This window comes from Epinephelus lanceolatus, chromosome 14 (assembly GCF_041903045.1).
Source record: "Epinephelus lanceolatus isolate andai-2023 chromosome 14, ASM4190304v1, whole genome shotgun sequence".
Classification (NCBI taxonomy): Eukaryota; Metazoa; Chordata; class Actinopteri; order Perciformes; family Serranidae; genus Epinephelus; species Epinephelus lanceolatus.
The window spans coordinates 43,145,530-43,163,826 of NC_135747.1; the positions used below are offsets into that span (position 1 = coordinate 43,145,530).

The 18,297-nt window shown below is 43.4% G+C and overlaps 1 protein-coding gene across 3 annotated transcripts in view; it reads left to right on the forward strand.

The window, feature by feature from the left end:
* Positions 1 to 17,933, forward strand: part of rif1 (replication timing regulatory factor 1) — a 28,582-nt gene extending 10,649 nt beyond the window's left edge. For all 3 annotated transcript variants that reach the window (XM_033617559.2, XM_033617560.2, XM_033617558.2), the window contains exons 17-36: positions 204 to 290; positions 385 to 458; positions 3,211 to 3,391; positions 3,774 to 3,881; positions 3,984 to 4,133; positions 4,425 to 4,524; positions 4,608 to 4,897; positions 4,985 to 5,187; positions 5,370 to 5,463; positions 5,560 to 5,691; positions 6,384 to 6,526; positions 6,624 to 6,713; positions 6,801 to 6,855; positions 11,606 to 15,115; positions 15,202 to 15,330; positions 15,452 to 15,538; positions 16,291 to 16,406; positions 16,515 to 16,665; positions 16,786 to 16,912; positions 17,068 to 17,933. In XM_033617559.2, coding sequence (XP_033473450.2) covers positions 204 to 290; positions 385 to 458; positions 3,211 to 3,391; positions 3,774 to 3,881; positions 3,984 to 4,133; positions 4,425 to 4,524; positions 4,608 to 4,897; positions 4,985 to 5,187; positions 5,370 to 5,463; positions 5,560 to 5,691; positions 6,384 to 6,526; positions 6,624 to 6,713; positions 6,801 to 6,855; positions 11,606 to 15,115; positions 15,202 to 15,330; positions 15,452 to 15,538; positions 16,291 to 16,406; positions 16,515 to 16,665; positions 16,786 to 16,912; positions 17,068 to 17,342 — 6,102 coding nt within the window. In that variant the 3' untranslated portion in view covers positions 17,343 to 17,933. The remainder of the gene's footprint in view (positions 1 to 203; positions 291 to 384; positions 459 to 3,210; positions 3,392 to 3,773; positions 3,882 to 3,983; positions 4,134 to 4,424; positions 4,525 to 4,607; positions 4,898 to 4,984; positions 5,188 to 5,369; positions 5,464 to 5,559; positions 5,692 to 6,383; positions 6,527 to 6,623; positions 6,714 to 6,800; positions 6,856 to 11,605; positions 15,116 to 15,201; positions 15,331 to 15,451; positions 15,539 to 16,290; positions 16,407 to 16,514; positions 16,666 to 16,785; positions 16,913 to 17,067) is intronic.
* Positions 17,934 to 18,297: the final 364 nt, after the last annotated feature.

Here is an 18,297-nt window from a genome sequence, read left to right on the forward strand (position 1 = left end):
GACCTGTTAAATTACAATATGCTCAAAGTTTATGATGGAGCTTTTGCCCAGTGACGCCAAAATGAAACTGCCTACCCCGGCTTTAAACCAACAATTTGAATATCTTTGAATTTAATTGTTCTGTTGCTGTTTAATAGAAGTTGTTGAAATATTTAAAACCCAAATATCTCTGCTCCCTCTGACTGTGAAATCCTCTCCCTCAGATTCTGTTCGAGGCCACGGTGAAAGGTATTCCTCAGAGAGTTCTCGGCTCAGCCTCCTATCAAGTGGGGAAGATGGATGTGCTGAATGTGAGTGCGTCTCTCTCCACTGTCAGACACATATTCATATTCAGTTTTTTATGGAGATGCTTATAAAGAGGACGCTTTGTGTTTCCTTCCTCAGGGAACGCCGGCTCTGTTCCTCATCCTCCTGCTCTACAACAGCAGCATGCTGGCAGCATACATAGAGGACGAGAGGTGAGTCTGATGTTTATTCATTTATTCATGTGAGATTTAATCTGAGCTCACAGCTGGAGTTTGTAAGAGAAGAGGGGAAATCTGTTCTCACATGGGTCATGATTCCCTCTTGAGCCTGAACATTCCTTATGATTGAACCACGGGATGGTGAAACGTAACGGTTGTCAACATGTGCACGGTGTTTAAGTTCTAAGCAGGTCTACGATGACTGAGCATGAGCGACCACAGATGGATCCAATCCAACCGGGCACCCCCTGGTTTAACAGCGTATGGACGCAATTTGGCCTTTATGAAACTGAGGAGAGATGAGAGATGGACGAGAGCTGCACTGTACGAACTAATATATTTTGGGAACATAGACATTAGATGCCATATTTCACATTTCCAGCCACTGTTGGAAAACAGCTGGTTGAAGTTGCTGCTCCGTCACAGTTTAGTTTGTTTTCTTGTTCCTTCTTTGCAGCACTGGGAAATATCTTCCAGTTGACACATCTCTTTATTTTGTTTTAATAAAAGATAATCGAAGTAAATAAATCTGCTTCTTGGTGAGAAATAAATATATCATAGAAATAAAAATTTTGATGCACCAAGATGTGTTCATAGTGGCATCGCAGCCGTCTGAGTCAGAATCATGAGGTGTGTGTGGATCAGAGCATGTGAGCGGAGCGGGTGAAAATTTACGCTCCTCGCTCGCAGACCTGTCACTTTGCGCCGCTCGTCCGCTCCGCTTGGTTCTGCGCATTCTTCGCTCCGCTCCATCATAAATTTTATCCCGCTCCACTTGCTCACCACTCCGCTAAAAAAAACTGCGTCGTACTACCCTAACCTGTAATCTTCTATTCACAAATAAAACATGAGCTTGGTAGATTCTCCAGGGAAGCCCTCTCCCCGCAGTTAGGGACCGTTCTCCACGGTACCGCCGTCGGCAAGGTGAAAATAAGTCAAAGTGTGGAGGAGACGGACCGGGTTAAGCGGACGACCTCTGGGGAAGCCCTCTTGCCTCTCCCTGCAGTTAGGGACTGTTCTCCAAGGTACCGCTGCTTCTCTTCTCAGTTTCTTTTCTGAAGTACACAGTAACTCCATAGTTTTGAAAGAAAATAGTGTGGGTGTGCGCAGGTGCAAAGATGCCTTCTGGGTGGGGCATGAGCGACCGGAGCGAAATTGGAGCAAGAGATAAGGCTCCGCTCCACCTTTTTTTTTAAATAGCCGCTCCTCGCTCAACACAAAATCCTTCCGCTCCCCGCTCCGCTCACATACTCTGGTGTGGATGGATTATTGAATGGGCCGACCAGCCCTGGTGTTTGGTGCCCCCCTGACCTTCACCTGCAAAATGTTACTCAAATTAACACATAGCAGGATCAAAATGCACAAAACAACTACAAAGAGACACAAAATGACCTCAAAGAGACACTCGATGCCTAAAATAAGACATAGGACCAAGAAAACATGTAAAACAATTACAAAAAAGAAGCACAACTACCATCAAGTCTGTGTATTGCTCCTGTGCAGGACAGGTGGTAGGGCCTTTTGCATGTCTTGCCCATTGTCACGTAATCTGCCCATGTATGTTAGGGCTACTCGATTATGGAAAAAAATCATAATCAGGAGTTTGGCCCCTGATATGCGCGCACACACACACAGACCAACCTCTCTCGCTCTCCCTCTGCCATTTTCTGTACACTGTTTTTAAAATCTTCCTTGATCACCTGCCCCTGCATTATTCGTAGTTCACCTACTTGACTGGCTCGTGGAGTGAAGAGAGGAGGGGAGGGGAGGGGGCGGTACTGCGCATGCGCGGCTTCCGTAGAAGACGAAATAACATCTCCGGGTGTCCGTGACCAAAATTCGTTTACTCTTGATTTCATTAATTTTGAAATCGTTTGACCTCAAAATCGTAATTGCGATCACCAGATGATTAATTGCAGAGCCTGAATGCATGTAGAGATTCCCACCTCCGGTAGTTTAGTTTGATTTCTCCAGACCAAAGCAAAAAGATCTGTTGTTGCATTTTAGTTTTAGTTTGTAGTCTGTAAACAGCTGTCATTAAACAGTTTTGGTAAATGTCATTCTGCATCATCACTGCTACAGACCTTCAGTCTACTGACAGAGAGCGAGTCATGTTCAATGCACCTGAAACGATTACACACACTTCTGATTTTAGATGCACAGTAACACATGGTCAATTAATAACTCCATTACACTCCAGTGTGATTAATATTTATGATTAAATGTCAAGTTGTTACAATCTTGGACTCAAGTTTACCACAGTTACAGGAAAAGCACCCATGAACAGTGTTTTAATGTGTTAGTGACAGTTTCCCAAACACGATCAGTTTTTCACTTCATGATCAAACTGCACGTCTGAAGCTGGTTCTCATCATAATTTAGTGTAGTTGTCCTGATAGTCATATATTCAACAGTGTTCAACCAGTGAGCTGCTGTTCGTCAGAATAACTGATAATCATCACACAGCACTGTTACATTATTCAACCTGTGGAGAGTATTGTTGTCATGAATTATTGTTTGGTGTCCTCTGGTGGTGTAACTATAAACTACAGAATGAGTTTGACTAAAAGGAATACTTCACCCCCTTAAATAGTCATGTGTGTATCAGTTACTCACCTGTGTTAGGTTGAATTTGAAACTAAAGAACTTGTGTGTCTTCACGGTGAACGAAGAATCCAAAAACATCTTAAAGCAGTATAAAATATTTTTTGGTTCATGCTCTGACTTGATGTCTCTCCATCTGCAGGTTTTTTCAGTGCCTTCAGACGCTGGTGAGCTGCGGTCTGTCGGGCCCCACTTCCCCTCTGGCGTTTGGGGAGGCGGTGCTGGGCGCCATCGGGCGCAGCGCTGCGTCTGTGCAGAACAAGGAGCAGCTGTGGAGGATGTGGAGCGTGGTGGTCAGCTCGCTCACTGACACCATCACACAGGTAGACGGAGATGCGGGGAGAGTAACTCAAGCTGATCAACTTTGGTGTCATGATCAGTCGATATTTTGTATTGATTCGTGAGGGCGAAATGAACCTTCAGCAGTTGATATCTGAGTTATGAAGAGAAATTTGAGGTGACGAGGGCTGCCTGGCATCGGGAGTTTGGAGGGAGTACAGGGGATAAAATTGTCCCCAAAAAAACAGTTGGAAAACCCACCAAACACTCGACCCTACTGCGAATCTGCAGCAGATTGAGTGTACCACAAAACATTGGAGTAGCTGCTTCCTGCAGGGTGATGCGTTTCCTCTGACAGCCTTGTAACGTGAGCGTGCCAGCAGAGCACTACATTAACTCAACATTTTCAATCACTTCTTTTTACAGTCGAATGAGGTCAACCAAGGAGACGCTCTGGAGCACAACTTCAGCGCCATGCACTCTGCACTGATGTTCCCCGTCACACACCTGCTACATGGCGCACCGTTACAGCAGGTCTGTTGATCATTACACTGTCAACCTCTGTTGGTTTGTCCAGAATCCTGTTTTCACTTTAACCAACGGGCCTGATTGAGACCGCTGTGCTGCTTTGTTCAGGCGGCCCAGAAGTCGATGCTGTCTTCGTGGTCGAAGCTGTACAAAGTGTTCGCCCGCTGCTCTGCGCTGGTGGTCACAGCTGAGGAGAACATCTGCTGCGAGGAGCTCTGTGCAAAGATGACAGCAGCAGTAGAGAAAGATGCTCTGACGGTGAGTGGACGACAGAAAAACTGCTGTCACGGTGAAGCAGCTGTGAGCACAATGATATTATTTCTGTAGTTTATTTAACCAGAAAAAAACTCTTAAGATTAAAAATCTGTAAAAATAGTTGTAATAATATATTACTGAACTGCTTCTGTGATATAAAATGACACTGCAATAATAGATTTTGGCAATTTGACGAATCTCCCACCCCTGGTTGCTTTTTAAAACTGGTAAAAGTGTATGTTTTAAATGTTTTGAAAACCTGCTTTAACATATCTGTGCTGTCTGATCCTTCAGGTTCCTTCGACATTAAACGCAGTTGCCAGTATCCTCCAGGTCGTGGTGGAGTGTGTGGACTTCTCCCCGTACACGCCTCACTTTCAGCAGAAGCTCAAGTGTAAGAAGTAAAGCTGACCTCAGCAGTCCTCATATTTAGATTAAATGGAGACTTTAATCTTGTTACCTTTCTGTTTCCTCCAGCTCCTCACACTCCAGTAAACTGGATGAAAAAGAGGAACAAGGTCCTGGGGAATCTGTCCACCTTCCAGTCCCTGCTGGTCCAATGTCTGGAGGTTTATCTGGAGGCGCCGGAGGCCTCGTCTGAAGCCACAGGACTCGCCCTGGTCTCCATCCTGTCTGCTCTCTTCTCCAATCTCGTTCTCGCCAACACTGTCACGGAAGCTCTGACGTCTCTGATCCAACCTCTCACCCTCTTCTACAAACAAGCAGCCAGCGAAACGTCAAAATTCTCCTCACAGCTCCTGGGAAAGGTGGGATTCATGTCAGATGGATGCACGGTTTTTAAGCATTTTTACCTTGAAGCATTTTAAACCGTTTTCCCTTTTGTTCTCCTGCAGTTGGAGAAGCTTCTCAGTGACGTTCTCGGCTGCCTGCAGACCCGCTCCACTCTGGCGTACAACGACGAGCTGCTGGCTCTGCTTTCTCCACTGCTCTGTGTATTGTTTCCTCACAAGAGCAAGCACCTCCGCACCTCCGTCACCCAGTTCTGGAACTCCACCTTCGCCAACTCAGTCAGCCTCACTTACCCCGAAGAGATCAGGTGAAAATGTCCAGCTTATATTGTTGTCAGGTTTTCTGCAGGTGTGGCTCAGTGTCTGTCTCTAAGATCATGCTAACATACGGCTGTAGTGGAATGCAACAAAGAGAAAAGATTTTATTTTATGACAGACCAAATAAAGAGGAAATTACAGCAGTCTCATAGTTGCCATTTCCTTTCCACAGACCAATACTGAGCCAAGTGAAACTTAACACCCCGATCATCCTTCCTAGCTTTGAGGCTGTCAGTGTTCCTGATGAGCTCAGTGGACAATACTCAGTGAGTAGCTGTTACCTGTTCAGTGTCGTGGTCTGAGCTACGTTCACTGCTCTCTCTGTTCTTACTATCTGTGGCTGATGCTGTTTGTGTCTTCAGAGTGAGAGTTCCCAGTTGGAGACGAATCTCAGCGGGATGCCGGTGTCATCTGTGGGGAAGAGGGACTCTCTGCTGGGAAAAGCTGCTGAGCTGAAGGACAGGAGCTCCACCAAGACGTCCAAGCCAGTTGCTGTAAGTTTCGACTTGGACCAGACCAGGTTTCATGAGGGACATGTCATTATTATTGTGTACTAAATATCTGTCTGGGTCTGGTGTAGCAACAGAAAGTTTGCTTTCACTCAGCTCTGCAGCAGCTGCTCCTCTAATCCATTGATCCGATCAGCTCTTATCGATCTGACCACAAATGATTGTAAGGATGTCTTGAGTGTTACGTACAACTGCTAAGGGGAAAAATAAAAGTCATGACAAGTTCAGCCTGTGTTGCATTCACGGACCCACAAAAACCTCAAATCAGAGATGGACACAGAATGATCACAAAGGGACGCACAAACACTAGAAAAAAGGACAAAGTCTGCTGATCTGCCCCCTCGTCCTTTGTCAGCTAATGCCACACATAAAACCAGTGTCTGACCTTTTTCTGTCGGCACTCTACATTTGTTGACGGGTCTGACAATGATTTTCTTTTCCAGTTTCTTTGCCACCGGCAACATGAATGTCTTTAAGATGGAGTTCTGTAAAAGATGTTTACCTTGTTTATGTAATGTTTCGGTAACATGGGAAATCTGCCATTCTGCAAATGAAGAAAATGTTTTGTAACTATGCAAAGGCAGTTACTGCACATTCTACTAGTCTGTTTTTCTTTGTTTCTAATTGCTCATCATCTGGCACTGTATGACTGGTTTCCATTGTGTTCCCATAAACAGACAAAGCTGGACTTTGGCTCTCCAAAGCCTCCTCGCAGAGAAGTTTTGGAGGAAGAAGCCTCCATCGACTTTGTCTTCATTCCTCCTGAGACGAAGGAGCGCGTTCTGACGGAGCACCAGAAGGAGGTGAAGAGGACTAAAAGGTCAGATTTGTCTTTTTGACTGTTTGTCTGTCAGAAAACACATTAATAAAGTGTCCATGCTGTCTTGTGTAGAGCTAACGTTATCTTTGGCACACAGGGTGGACATCCCCGCCATGTACAACAACCTTGATGCTTCTCTGGATACGACAGTTTTCACCCAGTACACACAGAGCCAAGAAGACTCTCAGTAAGTTATGAGCTCCCAGAATCAAGATAAATCCCCGCTCTCATTAAAAACGCAGTGTCTACATTACAAACCTGTTTTTTTCCACAGAGACAACGTGGCAACCCAACAAGCTGACAAGGTCACCACAGAGGCTCCTGAAAAGGTAATAAAACACACATCCACATCACGGGTGAAAAACAAAATCAGCACTGGCAGGAGAGACTCTGCTGGGAGCTGCTACTGTCCTGTTTTTATTCTGATGGGACAAAAACTCCTTCTACATTGTTACTGGCAGAGACCATGTGTTTTAGAGTTTCAGTCATAAATTCATTAATGGTACAAAAATCATTTGGAGCATGAATTGTGGCAGAGACAGGATTGTGCACCGGTTTGCACACTCCAAAGGATCTTTTGGGATGAAGTCATACTTGATATGCTTTATCAAACACACGCTAACTCGTATGACACCTAGCAATATCCAGAAGAGAGGTGGCAGCAGGCAAAGCGCGGGTATCACAAATCTTTTTCTTGCCAGCTACACCCCTCTAACTCTTCGTGGGGGATCCTGAGGAGTTCCAAGCCACAAGTGTAATCTCTCCAGTATGTTCTGGGTCTGAACCAAAGTGTCCTTACAGTTGGACGTGCCCAGTATATCTCCCCATGAGACATCCAAGAGGCATTTTGATGTCATTGAGGGGGTGTTTGTTGTGTTACACAACTTTTTAATCAGTTACGGTAACTCTCACAGTGCATGGGGGGAAAAAAAACAATAAATGATCAACATGAACATGTTTAATGGAGGTTGGATACAGTTTAAATACTCAGGACTTAATAGCCCTATCTCCCCAGGCCCTCTGTAGGACACAGTTACAGTTTATAATACAAAAGCCAAAAAGCACCAATTGCGTAAATGTAAACACAGTTATGAACATGAATAACTACTCCAAAAAAGAAACTGAACTTACTACATAAAACCAGAATGTTAGGGTGTGGTTTCATGATACTGTTATTATTTAACAAGGATAAAAAAGAAACAGAGGGGGACACAAGGGGACCTAAATTCACCTTAAACAAATGAAGACCATACAGGTGTAATACACACCATCCAACTTTCCTGTCATTTCAAAAACTAGTCTTGTTGCGGTCTAATAGAAAAACTAATCCTTTCCATCTGAAAGATATCATATATATATATATATATATATATATATATATATATATATATATATATATATATATATATATATATATATATATATATATATGATATCTGAAAGATATCATATATATATATATATATATATATATATATATATATATGATATCTGAAAGATATCATATATATATATATATATATATATATATATATATATATATATATATATATATGATATCTTTCAGATATCATATATATATATATATATATATATATATATATATATATATATATATATATATATATATGATATCTGAAAGATATCATATATATATATATATATATATATATATATATGATATGATATCTTTCAGATATCTACCAGAAGGTGGCTAAAACCACCAAAACCAAAATATATATATATATATATATATATATATATATATATATATATATATATATATATATATATATATATATATATATAAACCAATCCAGTTATCAACTGTAGGTGTTGCTGAGACCCTATATTTGGGCACCCTGCCTTTGGACAATGTTACCTCTCATGAGAGACATTTATTTTGGATCCAAAATAAATGTCTCTCATGAGAGGTAACATTGTCCAAAGGCAGGGTGCCCAAATATAGGGTCTCTAGTTTAAATCTATACTGTTTGCAAAACTGTATGAACCTCCTGCCAGAAGGGAATTAATGATCTGAATCTGTGATAAAGACCAGCACTGAAGAACTCAGTCAGTACGTTTCCATGGACATTTTAATTCCACTTTTAATCGGAATGAAAGGCCATTCCGATTAAAAGTGGTCATGTAAATGGATCAGTCAATCATTCCGATTGAAAATTAAATCCGATTAAAGGGGGTGGTTTATTCCGTTTGTCATTCCGAATGAAAGAATTTTGTGTGCATGTATCCACCTTATTTTCAAACACGGAAGTAAATAGTGATCAACTTCCGTTTTTTTTGTGCGTGACTTCCAGTCAGCCGCTTTCCCTCATGCTTCCCCTTACCGGAGCTAACGGTGCAAGCTAATTTTTTTTTCAATTTTCAGTTGTTTATGTTAGTCAATGAGTTAGTTAGTTAGTTAGTTAGTTAGTCAGTCTGTGTATTTTGTATAACGTTAGATAACTGTGCCCATGTTTCCGTTATAACAGAAATTTATTCCCTCTAAACGCGAATAAATCGCACGTCAATCATAAACTATGAACCAAAAAAACACAATCCATCCCGAGTGAGACAAACTGCTTGATCCCCGTCTCCAGTGTACCAGCAGAGAACCTGCAGAACCGAATCAGCGAAAAAACACACCGGGCTACACAGCCTCTCTACCTGAGCAGCTGAAGCTGCGGCTCACACCCTCGACACACAGACACACAGACACACAGACGGTGCTTCTGCATGCCAGCCACACGTGTGCGCAACTGTGAGAAATAAATATGTGAGGTGTACGCTGCTTTTCTATCTTTTTTCCCTTTTCTTTCTTTCTTTCTGTCAGCGACATACACTCCTCACACAGGACGGGTTGTTTTAATTGACTGAGTTGATCATTAAGCCATAGTGATGCGCGGATCGGCTCTGATAGCACCTGAATCAGCATGTACGCATCAACCATCCAGCCGTTACAACATGATTGAGCTAGCAAAGCAGTTTTGTGTTGCTATGTGTGGTATTTATTCAGTTTTGGGAAATCACGATGTCTAGAAAGCATCAGTGGCTGCAGCTGACAGGGACAGCTAACGTTAACACTAGCAGCAAAGCTAACATCAGGACGTCATCTGTTAAAAGCCTCCAGTTGTTGGATACGACATGAAACTACTCCAATTAGCTCAATCATGTTGTAACTAAGACATCCGCTGGAGAAAATATTTTTTCACGGGCCACTTTGTGAGTTTAGTGAGTTATTACAGACACGGCTAACGGCTAACAGCTAACGGTTAGCCCAGCTAATCTATGATAACCATGTTATTAATTACACACAGAGAAAATACTAATGTTTGTTCAGTCATTGGTCACTTGTCAGATTAGTCTAAATGGTGATATAGTGACGTGAAAAATGTGATATATATATATATATATATATATATATATATATATATATATATATATATATATATATATATATATATATATATATATATATATATAACTCAGCAAGGTAAACAACAAGGCGATTCCCATTTACACAGTGGTAAGAGTGCTGGACCGGAAGTGTCGCACAAAAAAACGGAAGCTGGCTGCGTTCTGTTTTGCCTCCATGTTTCCGTGAAAAATAAGGTGGATACACTCATTCCTCTTTAAGTTCATTCCGGTCTTTCTGCGCATGCTCGTTTCCTTGCCCTTCTGGCGTGATGACGTATATAGTGCGCATAGCAATGGGCTGCATAGCAACGGGCTGAGATAGAGCAGTCGGACTCGTTGCACTCACCGGTTTCCATTCGCCACAGCACGGTCTTCTATCTCCCTTCTTCGACCTTCTACCTCCCTTCTCCTCCTCGACAGACGAAGCATTAGCAGAACAAGGTTGTTGTCGTACTGCTGCTTCAAGAATATCAGCAAAACAAGCCTGAAAAAGGCACTAAGAACGGCGTCGTCAAGCATCTTGTTATCCGGAGCGAGGACTACAGTGTTTTCTTCTGGTAAACATAAACACGTAACATCCGCGATGCCCCCTATCCAATCAGAAACCTTCCCTGCCCCAAACCTTGCGCAGACCCGAATAAAGGCGATTAAACTGATCTCCGTGTAAACCCTCATTTGGAATGAATACATCTCATGTAAACTACCTGGAAAAACTTTAATTCTGAATGATTTCATTCAGATTTATGTCATTCTGAATGAGAAGCCATCATGTAACCACACCCATTGTCTCCTGCAGTTTGAACCTTTGAGATAGTGACTCTTGAACTGCAGTAATGAAGAACCTGATAAGGTTTTTTTTTTCTCATCAAAACTCTCAAAGATGCTGAACTGTTATACCTTGGTTTAAGCCAAGGTAGTTACATTTTCGTAGTTGCAAATACCTATAAAGTCTTAAGATGGTTTTTTGATTTGAGTCCTCACATGAGGACATCTTGACCAATTTTACCAATAGTAACAAGATAAGACACTGTTGAAAGTAGTGAAAGTACTCTTTTGAAGACACTGGGACTTTATTGTCTTGTTTAAGGACATTTAGGACTTGATTATTGTGGACAGTGTTTCATTTTTTATACTTATAAGGTCCTGCTGATCCCAAATAGCTAGGAGGAATTAGAAATGCATACCAAACAAAAGTTCAAGTCTCAGGAGGATGTTTAAAAGTAGATGTTGTTTCTACTTTCAACCCGAAATATGGGCTTTTCGTTTGGGTATGTACCTCTTCCACAGCCTCTTATTACATTTTATACATGTCCAAAGAATGGTCCTTAAACATGAGTAATACCAGCATATCCCAAGTCTTTACCAGAAAATAGAACATTTGCAGTAAGGCCTAATTGGGATTATCCAAACCAGATTTTCTGTTTATGTAACCTGTGTCAAATTCTCAATATTTGGACAACCAGTGAAATATTAGTGTGCATGTAGTCAATGGCCTATCAGCACATTATCTTTATGGTGTGCTCTTTCCCACACAGATTTGAAATTAGGTTATACTCTGCAAACAATGCATGTTAACACCTTTAAAGCATCAGTTTTTGCCCTGATCTGACATCTTTCTGTACATCTTTGCAGACAGATTTAGTCACTTTTATTTTCCCTCAGGTTCCTCAGGAAGATGTGGAAAAAGATAGAGACTCTGAAGTTCTAACAAAAGACACTCAAGACTATGCCAGCCCAAAAACAGTAGAGAACATTCCAGAAAACCAGGAGCAGGAAAAGGTGATCCCTGAGTCAGCAGACGTTTCGATGGAGGATGATGTCAAGAGTGACAATAGATCAGAAGACTTGGAAATGCAGTCTAAAGAAGGCACCAGTCCTAACATCTCTGGCTCTTCAGATTTAATCTCAGGGACTCCCCAGAAACCCAATAGTCGGCGTCAGTCCTTTATCACACTGGAGACGTATGCTGAGGGAAAACCTGCCAGTCCAAGCAGTGCGTCTACGTTCACAGGTCCCCTCTTAAAGACCTCCAACAGCCAAGAACGCTCTAAAACCAACAGGAAATCGTCCTCTCGGGCTTCCCGGACATCCACTGGTCCAAACTCTCAGGACTCACAGTCCTCTCAGACGGGAAAAACAAACTCACAGTGTCCTTCGATAGATGCCCTTGAGTCCCCTGTAAGGCCAAAAGGCTCTGGGATAAGAAGTGAGCCAGTAAGACTAACTGAGAGACTGCCCAGTGACCCAACAGAGGATGAAGATGTTATCCCGGACACCCAGACTGAACTGGAGTCCAAGGAAAGTACAAAACTGGCTTCCTCAGTGGAAATGAAGCCGTCAAGCCAGGAAGAGGAGTGTGAGCAGAGTCTGGATGATTCTCAGTTGTCCCAGACTTCTCCAGGCGAACCCAGGCGGTCTGGACGCAACAGAGTCAAACCCCTATTGCCTGGAGAGGACCCTGAGGAACGGGAAGAAAAGTACAATGTGGTGAAAAGGAGGCGTTCTGGAGAGGAACCTAAAAGTGATTCTCCACAGCTGAGCTCAACGGCAAGTAAACCAAACACTAGAGGTAAGCTGGCTGCTGAGGAGGAGAGTAGCAGAATACGAACAAGGGCTCGGAGTGACAGGAGCGAGTCGAGCCAGACCAACTCTCAGGGTAGAGCGCACAAGAAGATGAGACTGTACAGCAACTCACAGGAATTCCTTGATAAACCTGAACTCAGAAGGAGAAGCGCTAGAGAGTCCAGCCAGACTGACTCGCAGTCAAGCATGCAGTCTGATCATGAAAGCCAGTCAAAGGGTCGGCAGAGACGGCAGAGCAAGGTGTCAGTGGAGAACAAGGAGGAGAGTGGAATGAAGACAAAGGTGTTGCCTGAAAAGGAAGAATCCAGCCAAACTGCCAAAAATGAGCGAGTGAAACAAGCCGAAAAGGAGGATGATATGCCAAAAAGAGATTCTCAAATGATCACTTTGTCCCCTCAAACTGGTAGCAGATCCCAAGAGGTTGAGATTGTAGAACAGGCTGAAAAAGGTGCCAGTAAGCTGAAGGAAGATTCTCAAACAATCACTCCTTCCCCTCAAACTGGTGGCAAATCCCAAAAGGTTGAGATTATAGAACAGGCTGATGCCGATGAACTGAAGGAAGATTCTCAAATGATCACTCCTTCCCCTCAAACTGGCAGCAGATCCCAAGAGGTTGAGATTGTAGAACAGGCTGAAAAAGGTGCTAGTAAGCTGAAGGAAGATTCTCAAACAGTCACTCCTTCACCTCAAACTGGTGGCAAATCCCAAGAGGTTGAGATTGTAGAACAGGCTGATGCCGATAAATTGAAAGAAGATTCTCAAACAATTACTCCAACTCAAACTAGTGGCAAATCCCAAAAGGCTGAGGTTATAGAACAGGCTGAAAAAGACTCTGATAAGATGAAGAAAGCTTCTCAAATTATCTCTTCTTCTCCTGAAAGTGTTGGCCAATCCCAAGAAGTTGAACTTATAGAAAAGACCAGTGAGGAAAAGAGAGATTCTCAGATAGCCACTTCTTTGACAAATGACAATTCCCAAGGTAGAAACACAACAGTCAAGTTGGCGAATGAATCAGGGGTCAAAGACGAACACAAGACAAGTGAAGAAACTTATGACATCCTTAGCCAAGAGGGTTCTCAAGGTATCACACCTTCATCCTCTGATAGCCAGACTCGACGTAGATCCAGAAGAAGCAAGGCATCATCTGAGACAGAGTCTGAAGATAAAGGTAAAAATAAAGACTCATTAGGAAGGACCAGGTCTCATTCGCAGGCAGCCTCGTCAGCTGCTGGTCAGGCAGAGGCTAGAGTTAGAGGTAGGCCCAGAAGGAGCAAGGTACAAGAGGAGCTTTCTCAGTCAAGTCCTAACAAGACCCCAGAGAGTTCTCAGTCATTAGATGCGGCGGGATCATCAGAGTCCTCCCAAGGCAAGGGCAGATACTCGAGACGAAGATCCTCCCAAGTGTTAGTATCCAGTGTAGAGTCCTCGGAGTCTGAATCCTCAGAGGCCAAAGAAAATTCCCAAGTGCCCAAAAAGAGAGGCAGGAAACCTCGAGCGTCTCTTCCAAGTCCTCTCACCATTGACCCTAAAGACGGCAAAATTAAAATAGTAAAGGATGATTCTGGTTCTTCTCAAAAGGCAGATTCACAAAGCATAGAAGCTGAAACAGATTTAGAGGATTCACAGTTAACCCAAGATTTGCAGGCTTCTGAATTGCTCCAGGTTACGCCCAACACTGAGGAGCAAAGTAAGGAAGAATCGCCAATGGAGGTAGACGTAGAGAAAACTGAGACCAACAACCGTATAATGAGCGACTCGCCCAGAGAGTCACCTCGTAAGGAAGAAAAAGACTCAAACATTGAGAACACCTCTTGTCAGAAAAGTGACACTGGGGACTCTGTTGAAATGCTTGAATCAGTTGGGATTAGTACTGAACAGACTGAGGAAAAGTTGCCCTCTGACACATCTGTTCAGGGCACAACGGCGACTCCTGCTGAGACAACAAAGACACTGCAGGCTTCAGAGTCTCTAGTTGAGAAAGCTGAAGAAGTTTCAGAGTATGCCGTTGATGTTACAGAAAAACGAAGTGACAATTTAGATTCAAACCACCAAGAACATCCCCTTGATCCAGTGGAGGACACAGCTGAGGACAGTCACAGTACCTCCTCTGGACAGGACCACACTGAGCGTCCAAATGTCATAGATGATTTTTCAGAGGAGGACAAACAGTCTGCCTCCAACCTCGATGGCGAATCAACAAACCAGCACACAGAGACTAATGCCGGTGATGACGTCACACCTCTACAGGAAAGTGATAAAGACGACAAATCCCAGACTGCAGAGTGTCAGGACGAAGAGGAAACTCAGACCGCCAACACTGAGAGCAGTGTCGTTGCAAATTTGGATTCTGCTCTGGCTGATGTGTCAGATGCCTCTGGTTTATCAGAACCGACAAGCAACAATGTTTTGCTGGATTCTCCAGCAAAGCTAAAGGACTTGGAGGCTTTAACGGGGGCAGATGTCGGCCAAAGCCCCAGCAGTGGCAGGACCAAGGGAACCTGGTCTCCCTCAGCGTCCCCATCGACCAGTATTCTGAAGAAGGGCCTGAAGAGACCACTTGAGGAGGAGACCCCCTCACCTCTTGTCAAAGTAAGTGACAAAGCAACCTACTTGCACATTTGAAAAACACAACTTTGACTTTAAATATCTTTTTTAAATTCCATTTAACTTTGCAGTCCAGACGTGTGTCTTTTGCGGATCCAATCCAACATCAGGAAATGGCAGATGACATTGATCGTCGCAGCCCTGCAATCAGAACCAGCTCCCCAAGAAGATCCAAGGGTAGTGGTATCCCACAGCCGAAGGTATAACCAAAGCCAGCATTGTTCTTAATTGATATTTTCCTAATCTGCATAAACCAAACTTTTTCTACAGCACATAGTCTGCTTTGATCTAACGTGACACCCTCTCTGCTCCCTATTCTAGCATGTCACTACTCCAACAAAGGGCATGCTGATCTTCAGTCCCAGAAATCTGCACAGTCCAGGTTACAAGAGCTCCAAGAAATGCCTGGTATGCACACAAATGAAAAATCAACTTTTATTGTTGTCACCACTTACTGGTGGTTCAGTTTTCTGGGGGCGGGTATTAAAGAAGACGCAGAGCAAGATTAACATTCATTTGGGGTCATGTGTCTGTCCACTGGTCCAGTGTTTGCTCTCCATGTAGCTCTGCTTTGGAAATAACAACACAGTCCTGCACCAGGCAGGTGACCCACAAAAAGGTGGTTCACTGAGGGTATTTTGTCTTCATTTTATTTCTGGGTTTTTATTCTGGGTTACCAAAGAACATGTGATTCGGGGCACCCAGTTGCTCATCTGTTAGAGCAGACACCAGATGTTCAAAGGTCTTGCTGCAGTGGCCAGGGCTTCGACCCATGGCCCTTTACTACACGTCATACCCCCACTCTCTAACCCTCTTTCACGCTAATACTGTCCTATCGTTAAAAGCAATAAATCACTGTTAATATCAATCTACGCACCCAAGAACTGATGCTGTGGATACAAATTAAAACTAGGTCCCTTTTTAGATGTTAACAAACTTATTAAATAACCAACAACTCACAGCCATTGTTTTCGAGGGCACAAGGAAAGTGTCAAGGGAGAAGCTCCTATAATGTGCTCATTTACTTACCCACAATGGAATTTGACCAGCGACACTTTCATGTGATTCAGTTTTAGTGTAAAATATTGAATGGTGCAGGGTTCTGTTCACAGTCAAAGGATTTTAGTCCTGACGGTAGATGCGACTCTTTTGCCCTCCAGATTTCTGAAATGAGCCAGGAGCCACGGCCCGTCTCCAGAGACTGTATCTACCCTGCTCTGGTTGGCTGCTCCACACCTGTAGAAGCTGTGCTGCCTCAGATTTCCTCCAACATGTGGTGAGTACAGAGCAGCTTCATGAAATGGTCAAATGTTCATCAGTTGTTTTTTTATCTCTTGTCAAATCAGGTGTGTCTCATTGTTACTGCTGTTGATTCTCCTCACAGGTCTCGTGGTTTCGGGCAGCTGGTTCGAGCCAGAAACATCAAAACAGTCGGTGACCTCAGTGCTCTCACTCCCAGTGAAATCAAGACTCTGCCAATTCGCTCACCTAAGATCTCTAATGTAAAAAAGGCGCTTAAAATCTATGAACAACAGGTACGCTGAGGGGGCAGAGGGCTGCACACAGCACACACAACACACACACATGATCACATACAGTTTACAAAAATACATTCAGGTGAACTTGTATTTGACGTCTGAATAATTGTCTTGCAGCGTAAAGGACGAGGTGGTGATGAGTTGAAGAGTTTTGATGAAACAGAGATGATGACGTCTGAACTGGAGGAGACCAGTGCTCCTCACAACCAGGACGAAGAAGATAAGACCTCAGGAGAGACACTAGGTTTGTAAAAAAGTCTCTGTACATAATGAGGCTCGCTCATCGCCACGCTGTAGCTTCATATTTAACATATAGATGTAAAAGTGGAATTGATATTAACAAACTCTAAATGTCAGGCTCTCCTTCTCAGAATTTAAATGTCATATTTCTGTCTGCAGCGATGGCGCTGATGGACGATCCCGTCCCTGCAGACGGGAGGCCGGAGCAGGACGGCTCCAGGAATGAGACGCCTGACACGCTGGCCGGAGAGCAGAGAGCTGACGGACCGCTGCAGTCAGAGGTGGAGGCGCTCAGCGGCAGGATGACGCCACTAGAACTCAGTTACTGCTCCCCGCAGCAGCTCGTCCAGATTCACGATCAGCTGGGAGGCATGATGAGGCGCGTGGTCGTGGAGCTGGAGACACGTCTCTGCCAGACGGAAGGAAAACCCTGAAGAGACGACACTTGTGCTGATCAGACGGATACACAGGTGTTATAGGAACGTGCAGAGTCCTCAGCCTCGTCTCGCCTCAGATTTTTCTTTACTTAAGGTGTTTTTAATAAATGCTAGCAGCACTTATTTTCCATCTGTAGCTCCAGCTGTTGGATAGTTTATTTGATTTTAAGAAACACACAAAGGGAAGCACAGTCACACTATTTACTACGATTTTTAAACTGTGTGAAAAGACAATTTTAGTAGTTGTATTCTGGACATGGACGGTATTTTCCTACGGTCCTATAGACTGTTATAAAGGGCGGACGTACGGCTACGGCTGTAGAAGAAAAATGTTTCTCTCCACAGGCTGTTCCACTTTTGTACATATGCTTTGTCTCATGTGGTTTAAATTCTCCATGTGCCTGTTTTTAGGTTGTTTACGATCATCAGTGCTCTTGTACATTTTGTAGGATTTTTTTTAGTTTTAAATCTTTTCTGTCCTTTCACTTTAACATCTTACTGCATTTTTAAAGTCCTGACTATAGGTGGTAGTGGACAGTCTGCACTCGGTGTGGTTTTAAATACTTCAATAAAAGACAGAACTTTTAATGATTGTTAACATTTTTAAGGTCTTTGTTCAACGTGCAAACATCAGGTCAGAACGAAGAGGGACCCCTTTACTCTCTGTTTAAAATGCACCTCATATCTAGATCTGATTTAACCTGATTACACTTACACCTGTGTCTCAAGTGTCCACATTGAGATCCAAAACTGTCCAGGACCGGTTGTAGCTGTTTTCCACAGCTTGCTCAGCCATCACCTCATAACAGGTTTGGTTTCTATCTAAACTGATGAGTTTTGCTTCGTATACTTATGTTGGACCAAACTGAAAGCACACGTGCCCCTTTTCGACGGTCATGGGCTGGCTCTGCTTGGTTTGGTTTGGTTTGGTTTGGGCCATTAGCCCAGCACA